The sequence below is a fragment of the Pistacia vera genome, unplaced genomic scaffold (assembly GCF_008641045.1).
Source record: "Pistacia vera cultivar Batoury unplaced genomic scaffold, PisVer_v2 Contig1002, whole genome shotgun sequence".
Taxonomy (NCBI): domain Eukaryota; kingdom Viridiplantae; phylum Streptophyta; class Magnoliopsida; order Sapindales; family Anacardiaceae; genus Pistacia; species Pistacia vera.
This window is the reverse complement of record NW_022195031.1, coordinates 265,403-286,269: the sequence shown is the minus strand read 5'-3', so window position 1 is coordinate 286,269 and position 20,867 is coordinate 265,403. Positions and strand designations below refer to the sequence as shown.

Genomic DNA, 20,867 nt, shown 5'->3' with positions numbered 1-20,867 from the left:
AAAGCTGGAATAGAATTTAGAGTGGGTAGGTGGGGGGCATTTGGGTACAAGGAATTAGTGATTCTGAATTAGTGGGCTACTTTGAGTGAGGCTTGGTTGGTTGAACGAAAGTGTGGAAAAAAGACAGAGCTTTTGGTTGGCTGTGCCTGTCCTCATATGCTTTTGGAAATATTATGAAAGGAAAAAATGTATATTGAAAACAATGAAAAGCAAACCTAATTACACTTCATATTAGGGTAAATTTTGAAGTGATTTACAGAGTTTTTAAGAAAACGTCAATGAAATCTGTCATGTGATAATGATCAAATCAAATACTAAATATTTACTCAAACGAAACCCATCAAAGAAAGATTCATTTTTCTGGCACAGAAATAGAAAATTCCAATTTGAGGTTAGGTTGAAGAAGACTTGGTCAGAGTGTGAGTTCAAACTTGAGAAGGAATATGTGGTCATCAAGCTAGGCAATAGGATAAGACCCCATTTGGAAAAATGAAATACGTGAAAGATGAACATAACTCAACTGTATGATTTTGATTTGAACATGTGAAGGAGGAGGAGTACTGAACGATTAAAGCCAAGGCAAATTCCTAGCTCCTTCGCTCATAGACTTTGACAGTTTGACTAGTTCAAATAGCTGACTCAGACTCACCAAGCTCACCTTCTATGAGGCTCACCGAAGGAATCATAAAGTCAAGTCAACTAGAGTAGATGATTATGAATGGTCAGTGGATATGCTTGTTCTCGTCAAAAAAATTGATTATTTGTGAATTAGAATATGGCCCAGGAAACAAACAGACATTATAATCTACAAGTTAAATAATTGAAGAAAAGAAAATTCACAACAAATAAACAACCAAATATCTTAGAAAATTTCTAATCCAACATTATGGATCCATGACATCACCTACATAAATTAAATATTTTTGGCAAACGAGTCCTGTCACAATTTAATTAAAACAATATTATGATATTCCAGAGTTGCATAGACTATTTTATAGTCTAACAAAAAAACAAAAGAGAAATTCATGAGTTGGTGTAATTAAAATATTCTAATCCAGAATTCCATCCAACTATTATAAATGAATATTTGAGTTTAATTAATCCTTTCTAACTACCAACGGCGAAAATTAAGAGATTTCTCAAAAAATTATTGTGAAGAAGAAATCAAAATAACATCCAGAAAAATATCTAGTAGTATATGTCTTCCATTAGTTGAATCATTTAGTAATCTAGATCCCTAAACCTTGGGAAAACTGAAAATATATCGAAGAAATTTCTAGCACACACTCCAGGAGAACCAGCACTACTGGTTATTACTAATTGCTAAATGCTGAGTTCTTTGATCTTTCCCAGCTTTGAAAAGGTTAAAACTAATTAAACATGTTGCAATAGTTAAACCAAAGAGAAATTAGAGTATATGCAACGTAAAGAAATATGAATAAGGAAGAGCGTGGGCAGAGCATGCATACCATTCATAACAGGACAGGTATGAGGGCAAGGTTTGTCACGGCAAAAGCACACAAATTCCCCTGAATTTGAATAATTAGATCCGCATATCCCAGCAGAAGATTGACATGCAGAACAGAGCCGGTTCTCTGCCTCATACTTCACTTGTAACCCCATATCTAAAATTTCTCTCAGCCATTCCAGGTCATTTTGAGGTTCATTCTTGTTCTTATCTAGAGCAGCAGTGAACAGAATGGGGACTTTTGTAACATTGCCACATGTATTGGTAAGATTTGGAAAATAGTCTGGCTCGTCATCAATTGTGTAAAAGCCTTTCCTATCTTCACTTCCTTGTTGACGACAAGTATAAGTATTTGAACCCGGTGGCGATTTATCAGTACAATTATAGAATAAACTGAGGTTTCGAACGTTTGAGCTGTAATTGGAGAGAAATCCGTTGAAATTAACGCTCACGGCGGGTCTTTCAGGACAAACAGTAAGGTCCCAGTTATGATCATATCTTAAAATTGTCACTGTTTGATCATTTGTGTTGATGTCCAAAACTCGAAACTTTTGAGATGGAAAGTTTATTATAGGATGCAGATCGTCTTCACAAGTGAGCTCGAATTCATTTTTACCACACTCCCGCCGCCTTCCGTCTCCCCAGAAAGGATACAATAAATTCAATACAACCGACCCACCACATGAGAAAGGGTGGGGGTTCCTGCATGCCTCGTACAGCTCATCATCACAGTAAGATGAAGGGATGGCGATCAAGATGCAGAAGAGTGTGAAAATCATGTAGTGAAGAGCAAGTGGTGGGAAGAGATTATTGTTCATTCTGTGGGAAGCGATGGAGGTGATGCAGAGATAAGAGAGAGTCGGTAAGATATGGGTTGTATATTATGTCAAATGCTCATAAGATGATTCATAGTTAACGGTAGAGTAACATAATTAAGAAGAAATAGACACGAAAGAGATGGTGGAAATTTTATAATGTAAAGGGGGAGACTAGTTGATTTGACGAAGAAAGGCAAGCCCATCACAATAATCCACATCCGACACATAGAAAAAGATGGCTGTTGACTTCGACTTTCGCAGGAGAAAATGTGATCAAATAGGAAAGGCGGGCGAAACAGCGAACAAAAGAGGGCCACAGTTACATTAATTTATGAAACTACGAATGGCAGAAATCAGTTCCAATCAAGTTCTATGTATTTCTAACCTTAACGTATGCTTAAGGTTTAACTTAATTTACTGGATTGACTAACACCTTCAATTTCAAATTTAAATATTTAATTAAAAAAAGAAGAAGACAGAAAATTGAAAGAGAAGATTATTATTTTAAAAACGGATATATATATATATATATATATATATATACACGTGGGTTGTTCGGATCAGTTTATGCATATCTCAACTAATTTTTTGGGACCCTGAAACTCGAATAGTCAACCCTATTAATAACCGAGAAGTGATTCAAATTCATAACCTTTTGAATAATACTTTCAAGAGTCCCTATCAAATCACTTGACTATCAAGGGATTGGCAAGAGCGCAGTCAAAGCACATATATTAATCCTAAGTCAAATTTGCATTATATTGAATTTTTATTTATATACAATTTTGCATTTTTAATAGGTGCCTGTGAAACATTCCTTTTCAGTAAACACATGCTTACAGGGTTTATTAAAATTATATATAATTGAACTTAAGAAATAGCATTTTTAATCTATCAAAGCATTGTAGTTGAAAAGACCCGCAGCCTCTTAATTAATTTAACACTTAATTTCCATGTCCCCCAATTTTTATATTTGTTCTTTCACTAAAACCTAAAACCCCACATTAATAAATGTTGTGATATGACAACTAGGCTGAGGTTATTTATATTATACCCAAAAATCTAGTTTTCCTTACATCCATTATGTAAATACATTTACTAGAAGTTGATTAAATTTCGATTTCTATTTCATATATTTCAAAATTAAAACATAAAATCAATATATTTATGTCTAATTGAATAAAAATATGATTAAAATACAAAAATAATTTTAAAAATTCTAATGATGTGTATTGAGATTTGTGTGCAAATAGTGCGACTAAAACAATTTATCAACTTCCCAAAATATTTTGAATTAATCAAATTATAAAGCTATTTTATATGTATTAAAGGATTTTTAAAAAAACAAATTAAGAAGAAAAATATTAATCCTTTAGCTGTCTGCCTTTGAAAGGTCAAAGGTCTACTTTCAAGTTGCGTCATTTCCTTGGTCTTGACCAGCCCTTGCTTGTTCAAGATTTTTTGAGTGTTTGAAAGCTAAATCAGCTGTTCAAGATTTTTCTGCATGCTAGCTGTAGCCTTAAATCTAACGAACTTCTTATTGCATGGGCTAATTAATTGGCTTCTGGGTTTGGGCCCAACTCTAAATGTCTCCACTCAAACTTTATCTGTTCATAGTCCAACTCCAAATAATCTTGACATATTTCCAATATTACAAATGTCTCAGAAAGATTCTAACTATTTGACCCAAGTATGTAGGACTTTTCGCAAATATATAGCCACTTGGGGAAGGGTTTGGCCAAATGTTGAAGTGAATTGGGTAATGTCATTGTCACCTACTTCAAAAGGTCAAAAATAATGAGTTAAGTTTAATTAAATCGAATAGGATAAGATTTTAAAAATGTGTTTGGTATAATATTTGAAAATTATATCAAAGTTGAATAAAATGTTAAAAAGTTGTTTGATATATTTTTTTAAAAATATTTAGATTATTTTAATCCCCAATTTTCGTTAATTTAGCTAAACAACCCTCACAATAAAAGCTTAAAAAATAACAAAAATACCCCCATCCACCTAAGCCATTGTTGGCCATTGGCCACTACCGCCGAACGGTAACTAACAGTCACCGTAACAATGCACGATCGGCTGGATCTGGTCAATCGTGCACCAATCTGGCCTTTTCTGCCAGATCCACCGTGGATCTGACTAGAAACAATTAAATCTACGGCCAAAATATGGTCGTCTTCAACGGCTAGATAGATCTAGTTGTCATTAACACTCAGATCGACACACGACCGGCCGTGCATCGTTTGGATGCCGACGACCGACGGTGATTGCTGGCAAGCGGTGGTGGTCTTGGGTGCAGTAATTTTCAAATTGGGAGGAGTGAAAGGTAATTGTTTTTATTTGAATAGAATTTGAAAAATGTTTTAAGTTGAATAAAATATGATAATAGAAAACAAGTCCCCTCCTCTTTTCATTTTCAATAGAAAAAAACTTATTTGATTCATATTAATTTTTCAGAATAATGATCCCAATTAGTAAACAAATACATATTCTATTTTTTAATTCCAATAGGATAACCAAAAAAAAAATTTTAAAGAGTGAAACAAACAGGGTCATTGATTTTTCAGTGGCAAAATTGTTCCTCAAACAAACAGATGTTACTGAGTTCTGTTAAGTAGAGTCTAAAGCATACAACATTAGTGAGACTTCAACTAGGGTATTTTAATCAAATTGCAATAACTTTTGGCTATATTTGCAATAAACTTCGGAAAGGTTATTTTCCGAGAAACACTCTATCAAGTGGCTATTTTCCCAAACCCCAAGAATATGTAAGCCAAGTAACCAATGCCTTAAGTACGTATAAAGAAATTAATGATAAAAATATGCTGTCATCTATATACAACAAAAAATGAATACTTTTAACTTAGTAAGATTTATATCTATATATAATGATGCCTCATATTATTTATCCAAAATATTAAAGAGAGTGAAGTAATGAAACATACCTTGTCCATTATCATCCGCAGGAGGAGTTGCAGGAAAATGCTGCTGGCTAAAGGGTGGCGGTTGGGGACTTGGACAGGTCCATGCGTAAGCTTCATCATCGCGGCAAAAACAGCTAAATTCCTTCTGACTCAAGTTATATCCACATTTCCCACCTGAATTAATACAATTCTTGCATTGCACTTGTTCCATAATCCACCTAACTTCGAAACCTTCCTTTATAACTTCATCAACGGTTAAAGAAAGATTCATATATCTTTGAACAGAAATCGCCAACACCGGCATCAAGAGACTGATATTGCATCCCCTTGCAGGTTTATAATTACTTGAAAAATTTGTCGGCATAATAAAGTAAGCACCGCGAGGGTGGTTGTTTATTGGACAAGAAAACTCATTGGGTTCTTCATGAGCTTTGGCCGTTGGATCGCAATCGTATAACAAGGTGGCATAACCATCGTTGATTGTGTAACTGAAGAGACTGGCATTTAAGGAACTATTAACAAAGCTTGAAGGACAAATGTTGTTCTGCAAAAAATCCGTTCTTGCGATGTGTAGGAGTTGAGATTCGAGGTTGATATCAAGGATTTGATACTTCAAAGACATGATTTCTATTGTGATTTTTTCTCCCTGGCAATCTAGCTTGAAGCCTGGATGCCCACAATATCCAGGTTTGTTGTTACCCCAGAAAGGGTAGCCAATCCCTGTGAAATTTCCACAGTTGAATGTGGAAGAACATTTGGAATATCCTTCATTATAGCCATGAACATATCTTGGTACGATTAATATTGAGATTACGATGCTGGTTTTGAAGAAGAAGAGAAGGAAAATTTGGAGGATAGAGAAAGTCATCATCAAGAGGATTTGAGAAATGCTTAGCAAAGAAAAGTTTTGTAAGTGAATGGAAGCTTTCATGATTGGAAACATGTGTTAAAAATATTTATAAAAGAGTTGACCTAAAATCCAATGGGAGTTGACTTAAAATCGAATTTTCCTAGTAATTCATTTCCGTCGGAAAGTCAAATTTTTTGTAGCCCTGTTGTACAATTTAAGGCTTCCTCATGTTACTTTAATTTTGGCAGAATACCTTGGAGGTGTGAGCCAATCGGTTGAGTGAATTTTCTGCAATGATCTTGCCCTGGTGGCTCTTAAAATATTGAATTTGGGAATTCCTTGATTGTTCAGTTTGCACTTTTGTATTTGACTATATCAATTGGTTCCGGACCCTATAAGCGTTGACAAACCCTTTACAGCATTTGGTCCATTGATTAATATATCAAATTAAGTAATTTTCTACCTTCAACAATTAATTAAGTATATCAATTTGCTAATATATATTCATTACGTAGTCATGAAAATAATAAAGAGTTTTCTTTATAATTATTTCTTGTAAAGAAGTTTGAATAGCAAATCTAATGAGAATTTATCATGAAATAGCTATGGTGGAAGAATTTACTGATGAGCTTGGAGGGGAATAAAGGAAAGGCTTTGGTGAGATTTGCAAGGCTTCAATGCTTCCATGTAACAGATCTATTACCATGTCCATGGATGGCTTATCTGATGGGCGAGTTTGTATACACCAAACCCACAATAATCATCTTCCTTGCAATTTCATTTTCCTCGCAGCTATATAAACCAGACCGTTTTAATTCTTTGCCCTGCTTGACATGCCAGTAAATCCAATATAGAAAATATATTTCACTAGTATGAACCACTCCAACAGCTTGATTTTTTTCTTCCTCAAACCATCTTCAAAATCATCATTCTGTAGTTTTAGACATCAAACTTTGGTGAAGCTTCTCCAAAGTTTTTACTAAATACTATTGGAGCAATATACCTAACTATTCCTCATTTTTAGCATGGTTTGGCAGCCTTTTGTTTCCCAGAAAGGATACGGTATATTCAATACAATCGATCCACATGAGAAAGCCTAGAATGAAAGGTCATTAAAAAATGCACATCAATTATAAATAGCTTCAAATATGTATTGAACCATTAATTCTATTCTCTAAACATTAAGTCATGACATGGATGTGTTTGAAGAATATATTGGTAGTCTTTCAGAAGAAGATAAGAAAGGCTCTGGTGGAATATGCAAGGCTTCAACGCTTCCTTGTAACATTTCTACTACCTTGTTCATGGATGGCCTATCCGATGGGCGAGTTTGTATGCACCATAAACCTACAATAATCATCTTCTTCGCAATTTCATTTTCCTCCGAGCTATTTACACCATGCCATTTTAATTCTTTGCCCTTCTCGACATGTTTGTAAATCCAATGCAGAAAATATGTTTCACTAGTATGAACCACTCCAACATCTTTATTTTTTCTTCCTCCAACCATCTCTAGAATCATCATTCTGTAACTATAGACATCAGACTTCTGTAAAACTTCTTCAACATTTTTATTGAATACTCCTGAAGCAATATGTCCAATAGGTCCTCTAGCCTCCAACATCGATACAATGCCCTCCTTGTTAAGACATAGTTTTGCAAGACTGAAATCAGATATCTTGGGACAAAAATCTTCATCAAAAAGAATATTACGAGGTTTTATGTCAAAATGCAAAATCCTTGTATTGCAACCACAATGAAAGTACTCTAGCCCTCTAGCTATTCCTAATGCAATTTCGTACAACTTTTCCCAGCCCAAGCACTGACTAGCCTTCAAATCATCTTCACTGTGTATGAATTTATCAAGTGACCCATTAGTCATGAACACATAGATAAGAGCTCTCTTGCTACCCTCTAAACAAAATCCCAGTAGTGTGACAACATTAACATGGGATGTTCTACTGATACTTACAACTTCGTTGATGAATTCTTGGCCATTTCCTTTGAATGTATTTAGGAGCTTCACTGCTACAAGATGTCCATTTGATAACTTCCCTTTGAAGACATCACCATGACCTCCTTGGCCCAGTTTATCTTTGAATAAATTGGTCATCCTCTTAACTTCTGAAAAGCTGTACCGTTTTGGAGCTAGAGGTCCACAATTTCTGATAAATGCCTCAATATCTTGATCATTCTTTCTAATTACCTTCCTGAAAAAGCCGGTTAATACAATTGACGAATTCGTTAATCTGAAACAGCGAATAATGACACAGATGACTGTTAATATTCCAATTCCTGCACATATAAAACCTGTCAAAAGAAAAGAAAGAAAAAGAATATCAGTGCTGAATATTCAGTGGACGAGAAAAGCTGTTGGCCTTTTTTATATTACAATTTTGCTATATACAGTGGAAGTTGAATGAAGAACGAGAAACTGATTAGTTTCACCACTTTTAGTTAAAAAAAATCTTTCTTTTTCTCAACATATTATCGCCTAGTCCCTTTAGGAGCCATGTCCCTATTATTTATTGAATTACTCGTTAAGAAAAAGCTAATTTGGCTCTGTGCAGAAACTTGATAATGAACATTCTTCAAATGATGCATATTGTTACTCATATATTAGCGGTAAACTTGATGATTTTGAGTACATTTGAACAAGAAATAGAGTGATGAAGAACTGGATGCAAAGGAAGAAGCAGCAATAAAAATTAGGAGAGTTTTTATTATTACCTATTATAAAAAACTTCAGATCCAATTTCGAACCATTGCCTGTACATATAATCGTTTACAGTAATGAAGAGTTAGAAGATAACAAGACCCTATAGATTGATAAGTCAATAGTTAGCCAATCCATATAATTTCAAGATGGGTGATAAAAAAATACAATGAATGAATCAAAACAATAACCATATCAATTATAGTATGAAAATTATGTAACCAAACAGGGTAATTAAGAATGAATTTATTACTTACTCTAAAAAGCTTGTGAACTGTTTACTGTTAAGCCCTTTCATTAGGCTATTTATTGTAGAGTTGAAAGAACATTAAATCAAAGAAATTTAGTACTTTCGCTACTACATGGAAATTTAGTACTCGAAAATTGGTAAAACTAATGAAGAAAAAGAACTGGATACTTACCAGAAGCGCAGGATTTTGGAAGAGCTTTATCACGGCAAAAGCACACAAAAGGATTCGAAGTTGAGTACACAGTTAAAGGATTCGAAGTTGAGCAATTAGATCCACACATTCCTCCAGAAGACTCACAAGGTTTACAGAAACGTGCAGTATACTCCACATCAAACCCTTTATTCAAAGCCTTTCCGAACTCCCCAGCCCGAAGATGATCCACTGAACTCCACGAAACGCGGACTCTGATATAATTATTACAAATACTGGTGAGGTTCGGAAGTTTTTCTCCCAACAGTTGGCCACTGAAGTAAAAAGCAATTCTCTCTCTACCTTCTACTTTACATCTAAACGAACTTGAATTCTGTAGAAGTGAGATCTTGCCACTGCAGTCATAAAACAATCTGAAGAAGTATCTAACGTTGTTTGGAGCTATATGAAAGAGAGCATGGCCTAAATTGGTTTCGGTGAATATTCCAGGACAAAAGTCATCCCAAAGATCATCTCGGGCGATGGTTATAATTCTCTCAGGGCTGTTGATTTTCAGGACTCGAAATTTTTGAGGTCCAGTCTCAATGAGAGAGTACTGATTGTGGTGACATTTGAGCTCGAATCCTTCTTTCCCACAGTACCGGTGCCTGGTGTTTCCCCAAAAGGGATAGCCAATGTTCTGTATTGTCGACCCACATGAATAGGACTGGCTGCAGGCCACAAACCGGTCATCATCATGGCGAAAAGATGCTGGAAGGACGATCAAGTTGCAGAAAATGGCGATAATAACGGAGTGGAGAAGGAGAATAAACTGTCGATAAAGTTGGCTGTACATTTTTTTGTAAGATTCGTTTATGGGATCAATGATGATTAATGAATAATACTTTTTCTATTTGATTATAAGTGTAATTATTTATTTAAAAAAAAATTAACTAACTAAGAGTTTTATTAAAATTTTCTCTCAAAGGTATAAGTAAATAACAATTTACCCTATACTATTAGTATTTTGTTCAAATTTTACTATATAGTAAGTGTAAAATATATTTAACTAGATGACAAAAACACTAATAAAACAATGACTATAAGAGGTAAATTGTTATTTCATATTCTTGAAAGAAAAAAATTTGTTATTTCATAATACCTCAAGGAGAAAATTGTAATAAACTCGCTAAATTATTAGTTATAATAAGATTTTTTTTTTTTTTTTATGACTGGAGGTGTCCGGGCCAGTTTACGTACATCTCAATTAATCTCTCAAGATTTTAGAACTACTGGCTGAGTAAGAACTTCAATAGCTACCCCTATTAACAACTGAGGAGTGACTAGAACTCAGGACTGGCCACTTGAGTAATACACCCAAGAGCAGACACGTAGCCATGTAGTGAGTTGTGGGTTCAAATGAACCCACTCAACTTTTCAAAAATTTCAGAAAAGTATTAATATTTTATAGAGTTTACAATTTTAACCCCATTTAACTTCATATTGACCCCACAAAATGAATTATTAATTAACACTTTCTAATTTTTTCTCTCTTCTTCATTTCCTCTCATATTATATTTTTACTAATAATTATTCTATAACATTTTAACAATGTTACGAAAAACTTATCTACAATATTTTAAAAATGTTATAGATTATAAATCTATAATAATCTATAGCATTTTAAGAATGTTATAAAAAAGTAAGGTATAACAGTTTAAGAATATTACGAAAAACTAATTTATAGTATTTACAAAGTGTTAACTAAAATTTACCTGTAACTACAAACAAGTGTTATAATATACTCAACACCAAAATTTAAATAACTATTAATAACATGCAAAAAGTGTTACCAAAGCCTCATTTTTTTAGTAACACGGGTTGTAATAGTATGCTAAAAAAAAAAAAAAATGCTACCCTTTATCTACAATAGCATTTTTCGCATGTTACCGTAGAATAATTTTATTGTAGTGGTTTCTTGATAAACACTCTAATAATGATTTTTTGACATTAAATGGAATTGGTGCTCCTACTGAAAAGTTGGTTCAAACAAAGAAGAACATGATATATCTTTTGATTTATTTACTTGTGAAATTAGCATTGGTATTACCCATTGCAACAACAAGTGTTGAAAAAGCTAGCATTTTCTACGATGAAAATTATGAAAAATCGAATGAGAGATCAAATAAATGATTGTCTCATTACATATATTGAGAGAGAGAGAGAGAGAGAGAGAGATTTGATGGAATTGTCAATGAAACAATTATGCAACGTTTTCGGAATATGAAAAATCATCGAGAACAATTGTAAATTTGATATTTTGATAGATATAACTTTTAAAAGTATATTTTTTATGTTTATTACTTCATTATATATTTTATTATAAATTTATTAACTTTGATGTTTTGAATCCACAAACTCAGAATCTTGGTTACGTCCTTGTCTAAAAATCTCTATCGAATTACTCGACCACTCTGAGGTAATTTTGTAATAAGATCTTAAACATTTTATGGGATATGATGGTAAAAGAACTCAATTTATATTACTATGTGAGTGTATATAATTAATTTAAGATATATTAATTTCGGTTTTAAAATTTAACATCTAAGAATATAATTAACATTTAATTCCTACCATCTGAAGAAATGATTAGCATTTAATAAGTACTTTTAACATTGTTTTAATTTTGGAAAATTGAAGATTTTAAAGTTGAAGAACCTCACTTTTGACCTGCTTTTACTTGAATAAAATTATTCCACCGCTAAGTTTCCCTGTAATTTCGGGATCCTTTTGTGAATCTGGTAACTATTTGTTGACAACTCCTTAAAAATATCGAAAGCAATTATGAAGACTTGAAAAAAGCACTTCTTAATTAGGATCTTACAACTTTTCTCACCAACCGCCTTTACNGTACATCTCAACTAATCTCTCAAGATTTTAGAACTACTGGCTGAGTAAGAACTTCAATAACTACCCTTATTAACAACTGAGGAGTGACTAGAACTCAGGACTGGCCTCTTGAGTAATACACCCAAGAGCAGGCACGTAGCCACGTAGTGAGTTGTGGGTTCAAATGAACCCACTCAACTTTTCAAAAATTTCAAAAAAGTATTAATATTTTATAGAGTTTACAATTTTAACCCCAATTAACTTCATATTGACCCCCAAAATGAATTATTAATTAACACTTTTTAAATTTTTCTCTCTTCTTCATTTCCTCTCATATTATATTTTTACTAATAATTATTCTATAATATTTTAACAATGTTACGAAAAACTTATCTACAACATTTTAAAAATGTTATAGATTATAAATCTATAACATTTTAAGAATGTTATAAAAAAGTAAGGTATAACAGTTTAAGAATATTACAAAAAAATAATTTATAGTATTTACAAAGTGTTAACTAAAATTTACCTGTAACTACAAATAAGTGTTATAATATACTCAACACTAAAATTTAAATAACTATTAATAACATGCAAAAAGTGTTACCAAAGGCTCATTTTTTTAGTAACATGGGTTGTAATAGTATGCTAAAAAAAAAATGCTACCCTTTATCTACAATAGCATTTTTCGCATGTTACCGTAGAACAATTTTATTATAGTGGTTTCTTGATAAGCACTCTAATAATGATTTTTTGACATTAAATAGAATTGATGCTCCTACTGAAAAGTTGGTTCAAACAAAGAAGAACATGGTATATCTTTTGATTTATTTACTTGTGAAATTAGCATTGGTATTACCCATTGCAACAACAAGTGTTGAAAAAGCTAGCATTTTCTGCGATAAAGATTATGAAAAATCGATTATAAAATCGAATGAGAGATCAAATAAATGATTGTCTCATTACATATATTGAGAGAGAGAGAGAGAGAGAGAGAGAGAGAGAGAGATTTGATGGAATTGTCAATGAAACAATTATGCAACGTTTTCGGAATATGAAAAATCATCGAGGATAATTGTAAATTTGATATATATAACTTTTAAAAGTATATTTTTTATGTTTATTACTTTATTATATATTTTATTATAAATTTATCAACTTTGATGTTTTAAACCCATTAACTCAGAATCTTGGTTACGTCCTTGCTTAAGAATCTCTATCGAATTACTCGACCACTCTGAGGTAGTTTTATAATAAGATCTTAAACATTTTATGGGATAGGATGATAAAAGAACTCAATTTATATTACTATGTGAGTGTATATAATTAATTTAAGATATATTAATTTCGGTTTTAAAATTTAACATCTAAGAATATAATTAACATTTAATTCCTACCATCTGAAGAAATGATTCGCATTTAATAAGTACTTTTAACATTGTTTTAATTTTGGAAAATTGAAGATTTTAAAGTTGAAGAACCTCACTTTTGACCTGCTTTTACTTGAATAAAATTATTTCCACTGCTAAGTTTCCCTGTAATTTCGGGATCCTTTTGTGAATCTGGTAACTATTTTGTTGACAACTCCTTAAAAATATCGAAAGCAATTATGAAGACTTGAAAAAAGCACTTCTTAATTAGGATCTTACAACTTTTCTCACCAACCGCTTGGCATTATCAGTTTTCTGTATAAACGCCGGGGGGCTGGGTTGGGGTTGTCGGGGAGGGTGTCAAATCCTTTACTTGAATTTTCAAACCGCGTTTGGATGTTTGCTCTCAAAGAAAGGAATGAAGAAAATTATTACAATAAGAATTCCAAAGAGAAACGTGATCATGAAAGTGAAGAATGTGAATCAATAAAAGAACCAAGACAATATTAGTTGCGACATAGAAAAGATATATGTAGACAAATTACCAATAATTATTGGTGGAAATTACAAACATTGACCAATTGTTTATTACAATTCTACCCTTGTTAATTTCTAATGATACCTGTCAGAGTTTGAAGAAGAAGAGGCTGCCAGAGTATGCCAAAAAGAGATTTGATTTGAGCAAAAAGTGTTTTTTCTGTATATTGTGTCTTTTGTATGCTTGTACATTGTTCAATTCATACAAAAAGTGTAAGTGTAAGAATGAAAATACAACCCTGTAATAAAGTCCTAATCACATACATTTAGGACGATTGATTGAAACATAATTTCTGGAATCAGGTACAATCATAGAATTATGTGATCAAGGTGTAATCACAGTATTCTATTCCAACAATATTCAAACTATTAGGAAATTAAACTGTCAGGACTCATGGTAAATAGAATTTTTTTTTTTTTTTTTTTTTTTTTTTTTTTTTTTTTTTTAGGGTAATCCGTATTATCATTAAAAGAAAGAAATAATATATAGAAAGATCATAAAAAAAACTAACAATCCTACTTTGAGACAAGCTCTAAGAAAGGAACAAAAACACAAACCTAATAGACTGAGAACCTAATCTCCTCTTGTTTGTTTATCTTAAGCATGCGAATGATAAAAGACAAGAAGAGAGGAGTAAGCAAAGGAACACAAAGGCAAAGACATTCTACCACAAGACATACCATGATATAGGATTCAAAAAACCTTAAACAAGATTAAGAACAATAATACACAATATCATTCCTACCTCAGGACTAGCCTTGGGTTAGGAAAACTCATATTCGTCACATATTGGTTTTGAAGATAGTCATAAATAATCCCCAAATCTCTGCAAGTCTTCTATTGGCCATGGAAGATTTCATTTTATTGAGGTCCATAACCCTATCTCTCATCATGTTCCAAATGTGGTTGTGAATTGTCCAAGCATCTGTAAAATCCCCTTTAAAAAATCTGTTGTTCCTATCCTTCCAAACGAAATAGACCGTAGCACCCAGGTCTTATAAATAAGTAAATATTATTCTAACTAAAAAATAGACCTAATATGATTTTGTTTAGTAGAAACATGAACGATGTGATATGTGATTTTAATTTCAAATGGTAACAATCTGTGAACAGTTTTCTCAGAAATAGGGTGACATGTGGAGGTGTTAGCATTGTATCAGGGCCATCTCCTATGGCTAAGTTATAGTAGTCCATTGAAGACTAAGCAATTTATGTCACTGTTTTAACATCTAACGTAAGTTATTGAACAATTCACTAAAATCCGTGTTGATCTCTGTAACCTTCAACATGAATTCAGATACTAGGAGGGTAACTTCTAAATATCTCTCTGTATTTTGTTACATTGATAATGCTGATCTCATGTATAATTTTGTATTTTATTTTCATTACAGGAGGTTGAAACTACAAATCCACAAGGTGTAGTTGAGAGAAAGGTGGAAACCGTTAATTATGTGTCTTCAGCGGGGCAAGGCCAACAGGTGAAGAGTGTGGAGGTGGTTCACCAGCCCCATCCCCAGAAGAGTCCCAACACCAGTGGTGGTGTCTTGGCGGGTGCCGCTGCCGCCGCGGAATCCACTCTCCAATCTGCCAAGGAAGCGATCTCAAGATAAATACTAAATGCTTAACCTTCCCATGTGATTGTCGTTTTGGTTGTTGATAAGGTCCCGTATATTTTCATTTATAGAAATTATTCCTTTTGAATTTTTATTTTATTTTATTTATATATTCCTTCACTTATCTTTAAGTTTTCGGTCCCGATGTTAATCAAATATCACCGAAAATTTAATATTGAGTTTACTTCAGAGTTATATACTTTTAAATTATATGTAATTCATTGAGGATTAATTATATAGAAAACATTGGATTAAAATGTATGAGACTAATAATGTCCAACTGAAATCATTCTCTAAGTCATTAAATTTGTTGTTCTCTCATTAAAATTATTATTATTATTATTATTATTATTTTTAACCGGAATGTTTGGACCAACTTGCGCGCATGTTAACTAATCCTTGGGGTTCATTGAATACCTTACATAAAGGACCAGGTAAACTACAATATTATTATGGTAGGTAACTCCAAGGTTTGAACCCATGAAATTAAGAAATGAAGCAAATATTCTAAACTGCTAAGTCAGCCCCTTGGTAAGGGTGTTCAAAAAAACGCAGAAACCGAGCCAAACCAATTTTCCCATTATCCGAAAAACCAATTCGGTTTTGGTTCAAGGAAATACATAATCTGGGAATTTAGTTCCGTTACCGGTTTAAAGAAATTTTAAAACCAGTTTTCACTTTTAAAATTAAAAAACCCTAAATCCCCAAATCTTTTTCTCTTTACTCTTCGCCCTTTACGCATTTCTCCTCTTTTTTTTTCACACAAACACATACATTTCTCCTTAGTCCTCACCGATTTTCACTTTTCTCTTCCCTCTCAAAATAAAAAATAAGTTAAATTAGAGAAAGAAAAAAAAAGTTTAAAGGGAAATCCGGTTCAAAACCGGTTAACGAGAAACTGGTTTTCTCCTTAATTAGTTCAGTTTCGGTTGAGGAAAATTCCTGAACCGAAAAACCGGTTTAGTTCAGAAAATTTGTAAACTGGTTATGAACACCCTTACTCCTTGGGGTTTAAAATTGTTTTTCTTGTTACGCTATAGAAATTATACTATTAGTATCTCTATTTCATGATCCAATCTCTACTAACTACTAAATTAATCTTGCTAAATTAATTAACATAAACGACGTGATATATGATTTTAATTAAAAATAATAATAATAATCAAATATTTATTTATGCATGTGTTATGATTTTTCAAATATCATACAAGCACAAACGCTATATATTTCCATGGGAAATTTGTGATTTTATGAATAGTGAATTATATTCCACAAATATTACCATTCAGTGAATGGTAATATTTGTGGAATATATAATGAATTATTTTAGTTCATGCGTTGAAGATTTATTCATGAAGCAATTAATTGTGTATCCGATTAATTAAACAACTGAAAATTGTTGCTTTGGGATGTCAATGCCACTTGTTTTTTTTAATCTTTTACTAAGTTACTCTAACAAACATATATATTGGATTTTCACTCATCATTAAGGATTATTAGAATTTGAAAATATATAAATAATATAATCAATTTTTTTTTTTTATTAATTCATAAGATGTTGGAGAAAATCAAATATTAGTAAGCATGATATTTTGGGTTATTATCCATCCTGGGCTTTGTGTTTTAGTTAGAGACATCCAAAGGTATAAAATATATGGGCTCATAATACACAACCCAAATCATTAAAATTGTTTTATTCTTTTATCTTAATTTTTCAACATAAAAATTGAGCTTAAAAGAAAATAAATTGTTTTGGCTCAATTATTTTCCTGTTGGATAACATTTTATGCATAGGAAGAAGTTTGGCACGTCAGATAATTTTAGAAAATCAGCAGGATTCAAATTTATTTTGATAGTAATAATAATAATATTTGTTAGGTGCCACAATGGCAAATGATATCACTAATTTTTTATCTTTCTTCATATTTTAGAAAATTCTTAATTAGCCCCTATCTTTTGGGTCTTTATGCCCTAAAGTATTGGATGGAGAATTTTTTTGACTTATTAGTGTGCCCTTTATAAAATTGTTCTTTAATTAAGTCTGGAATATTCTAATCAGATGTTGACTTAACTGATATTGATCATATTAATCTTACTAAAAACTAAAGTTTATGAATTTAAAAGAAATTAAAATGTCAGTACATAAGAACAATTAAATCTTTGAGTGCATTGAATAATATATTAATAACGCTTTTGTATCATATAGTAATATATTTAAATATTTCAAAATTAGATGTGATTTTTTAATATTGAATTTCAAGTTTAGAGTCTATAACTCATATTATATAGTAGTTTATATGTAATTAATCGAGAATTGATTATTTACAAGACAAATGGCCTAAGTTTCATGAAAACGGTAGCTCTTCCATCCCGTCGTCTTTTCCAAGTCATTGAAATTAGGAAGGAGTTATTTATTTAAATCCTCTTTAAAAAAAAAGTTTGAACAAACAAATTTGGCATGAAATTCACATTATTTAATATTATGTGAGCTCACATGTCACATTACTTTGATATGACATGTAGAAAGTATAATCTTGTTCTTGAAATTATTGTTCTCTAAGTCATATTTTCCAAAATTCCTAATTTGGCCTTATCTTTTGGGCCTGGATGCCCCCAAACAATTTGATAGAGAATATTTTAACTTATTAGTGTGTCACTTGGAATTATTCTTGAATTAAACTTTGGAATATGCTAATTGGATTAGGATGTTACATTTACCCTTACAATAGATAGAGAAATTCCAAAAACACACAAACAGCTCATACACCAAAACTTTCAATCGCATCTATCAATTCTCAATCTTTGGGCACAATTTTTAACCATTAACAAATGTCCTTATCTTCCTTTTGTGTCCAAAATGGCCAAAATTTAATTGGGCCACCAGGCCCACTCATTTTTCTACCGCTAACTAGCTTGGTGGGTTCCATCTTGATTTGGACTTTGGACTTACCTTAATTTCCCTTTCTAAGACCAATTTCATTTGAAAAACCAATGGGAATTTTTCTTAATTAGGTTGATTAATGAGTAATATTGATTAGATTTGATACAATCACATCATTAAGAAAAAATTTGGTTGAGATATTCTTATCACATAGCATTAATATGTCTTATTTTATGCACCTTTATCTGACTTTACCTAATTGTGATTTTATAATTATAGAAGAATAGAATAAAGTTACCATATAGTTTAAATTATTATATTTATAAATAATAGATTAGTTTTAAGTCAAAGGCTGAACAGTGATCAAGTCAGCTTTTAGGGTCAAATTAATTTATTTGGTAAAATATAAATATCATATGCATTCAAAGCTGTAACCTAACTGTATTTTTTATGTTTTTGGAAACAAATGAGTCTGCATTAGTTGTGTTCAACTATTCAAGTCAAATAGTCAACTAATCCAATTCATTTTTCAAAACATTATATGCTAAAGCTTGTGGTTTTGTTTCATCATATAATAAACAAATAAATATATTTAATCTCCTAAACCAAAACAATACTTATTTATGTCTCAAACATCTACCATAAGTTTGAGTAACATCGGTTATTAAATAGTTAAGGATAACCACTGAAGGATATATCCGATCATTAACTAATAGAAATGACCACTAGAGGATATATCCGATCGGTAACTAATAGAAATGATCACTAGAGGATATACTCGATCATTAACTTCAGGTTTAAAAGATTAGTCATGTTAATGCGGTCAGTCAAAAAAAAAAAAAAAAAAAATCCAAAAATCACTTATCGGTCAAAACTAGATAAGGATTAGCTTAGCCAGCCCATTGATTGGGCATTGACTTAACATGATAAGATGATAATATATATTTAATAAATTAGGGGATTGAAATTGTCTTTATTTTTTGTTTTATGCCTAGATGGGATGGCTCCTAAAAGAAATTAAATTTAAAAAAAAAAAAAAATGAACTGTCAAAAATTGCAGGCTCTAAACTAGAAACAGAAAATGAATGGGAAGTTGGGTCCAAATGGTGAAGCATTCTCAAATAATTGCCAGCTTTCATTAGATGCTTTATAGCGCTTTATATATATATATAAAGGCTAAAGGCAATCACTCTAAGCCATGCTTTGTGAGTTGTGCTCATGGAGGGGTCTAAATTTGTCTTGGACCTACAAAAATCTTCTTTGATTTTATCTTAATTGACAAAATAAAAATGATCATTTATTATGATTTCCTCAAAATTCTAAAATATATTCTGTACGATTTTTTCTCAAAATTTTAAAATATATTCTGTACGATTTTACGTAACAATAAAATAATCAAATAGTTAGAGTTAGTTGGATAATCAGATCTACTATTTGTTCTTATTATATTTGGGATCGTTTAGAATTCGAGATCTTTATAGACACTTACATTACCCAATTCCATTATTTAGAATCAAGCTTTATTTAATTTCAACTCATGTTAAGATATATCAAATTAATCACATTGTTTGTGATAAATAATAAATTATCGTATGATGTGTATATCTATTATTTTCTTTTTTTTCATCTATCCTGAAGATTTTGATTAAAAAAAAAAAATGATGCCACCAATTTTCTTAGTATCATTACAATTCTACCAATATAATTAATGGTTTGCAAATTTTAACTGTAGAAAATGAACAAATTTTAACTATATTTTTTTTTTCCCGCGGCGGGGGTAGGTAATGTATTTATAACTAATGGCAAATAACTCATGTTAATTAAAATAAAATAATAAGAAAAAAAAAAAAAAAGAGAAATTACTTTATTGTAGCATCAATGAGTTGTTGTTGATCATTGATCAACTTTATCGCACGTGACTTACCTACTCTTTTACGCACGTGTGATTTCCTTGTACATTTTCCTTCGTCAATATTTCTACCAAAGTACCAATCACATCACCTTACAAAACTTTCCTTCTTCGTTTCATTTTCCCTAAAATTTGATTGGCTTGCTTCAGTTTTGGATAAAATCCTAAAATAAAATCTTATCAATTTTAAAACATTTTTTTTTTTATAACTTTAAAAAATAAAAAATGCTATGCCTTAATGGTATTATTTTTGAAGTTCCATATAAAAGATATATCATATACTTTTTATAAATATAAAATTTTATATTTGTTTTCTTATTATCCATATGGAATTAGATTCCTATTTATCTTTAAAAAAAAAAAAAATTGACATGTAGATGGATTAGAATCCTCTGTGTAGAGCAGTAAAATCCTTAGTATAAGCCAATTAAGTAATAAAATAATGACAATAATTAGATGAATATTAATAATAATAAATAAATAATCAGTAAGTTGTTTAATAATA

General features: G+C 31.4%; 4 protein-coding genes across 4 annotated transcripts; all 4 read right to left on the bottom strand.

The window, feature by feature from the left end:
* Nucleotides 1–1,392: 1,392 nt before the first annotated feature.
* LOC116134972 (LEAF RUST 10 DISEASE-RESISTANCE LOCUS RECEPTOR-LIKE PROTEIN KINASE-like 2.1) lies at nucleotides 1,393–2,286 on the bottom strand. The gene has a single exon (XM_031420696.1). The coding sequence runs from the start codon at nucleotides 2,284–2,286 to the stop codon at nucleotides 1,393–1,395; it is 894 nt and encodes a 297-aa protein (XP_031276556.1).
* Nucleotides 2,287–5,027: 2,741 nt separating this feature from the next.
* Nucleotides 5,028–6,084, bottom strand: LOC116134883 (LEAF RUST 10 DISEASE-RESISTANCE LOCUS RECEPTOR-LIKE PROTEIN KINASE-like 2.7). The gene is made up of 2 exons (XM_031420598.1): nucleotides 5,238–6,084; nucleotides 5,028–5,080 (listed from the first exon to the last, which is right to left on the bottom strand). The coding sequence occupies exons 1-2, from the start codon at nucleotides 6,082–6,084 to the stop codon at nucleotides 5,028–5,030; spliced, it is 900 nt and encodes a 299-aa protein (XP_031276458.1).
* Nucleotides 6,085–7,226: 1,142 nt separating this feature from the next.
* LOC116135971 (LEAF RUST 10 DISEASE-RESISTANCE LOCUS RECEPTOR-LIKE PROTEIN KINASE-like 2.4) lies at nucleotides 7,227–8,992 on the bottom strand. Its single transcript, XM_031421714.1, has 2 exons — nucleotides 8,797–8,992; nucleotides 7,227–8,376 (listed from the first exon to the last, which is right to left on the bottom strand). The coding sequence occupies exon 2, from the start codon at nucleotides 8,177–8,179 to the stop codon at nucleotides 7,253–7,255; it is 927 nt and encodes a 308-aa protein (XP_031277574.1). The 5' UTR covers nucleotides 8,180–8,376; nucleotides 8,797–8,992; the 3' UTR covers nucleotides 7,227–7,252.
* A 183-nt stretch (nucleotides 8,993–9,175) lies between these two features.
* Nucleotides 9,176–10,018, bottom strand: LOC116134806 (LEAF RUST 10 DISEASE-RESISTANCE LOCUS RECEPTOR-LIKE PROTEIN KINASE-like 1.4). The gene has a single exon (XM_031420484.1). It carries the CDS (start codon nucleotides 10,016–10,018, stop codon nucleotides 9,176–9,178), a length of 843 nt encoding a protein of 280 aa, XP_031276344.1.
* Between the last annotated feature and the right edge of the window lie 10,849 nt (nucleotides 10,019–20,867).

What these genes read in the sequence shown, in the direction of transcription:
- LOC116134972 (XM_031420696.1), bottom strand. Translation starts at nt 2,286, where the DNA reads ATGAACAATAATCTCTTCCCACCACTTGCTCTTCACTACATGATTTTC.
- LOC116134806 (XM_031420484.1), bottom strand. Translation starts at nt 10,018, where the DNA reads ATGTACAGCCAACTTTATCGACAGTTTATTCTCCTTCTCCACTCCGTT.
- LOC116134883 (XM_031420598.1), bottom strand. Translation starts at nt 6,084, where the DNA reads ATGACTTTCTCTATCCTCCAAATTTTCCTTCTCTTCTTCTTCAAAACC. An exon ending in TGCGGATGATAATGGACAAG is followed by an intron (nt 5,081 to 5,237) that starts GTATGTTTCATT and finishes TACGTACTTAAG; the next exon opens with GCATTGGTTACTTGGCTTAC.
- LOC116135971 (XM_031421714.1), bottom strand. Translation starts at nt 8,179, where the DNA reads ATGACCAATTTATTCAAAGATAAACTGGGCCAAGGAGGTCATGGTGAT.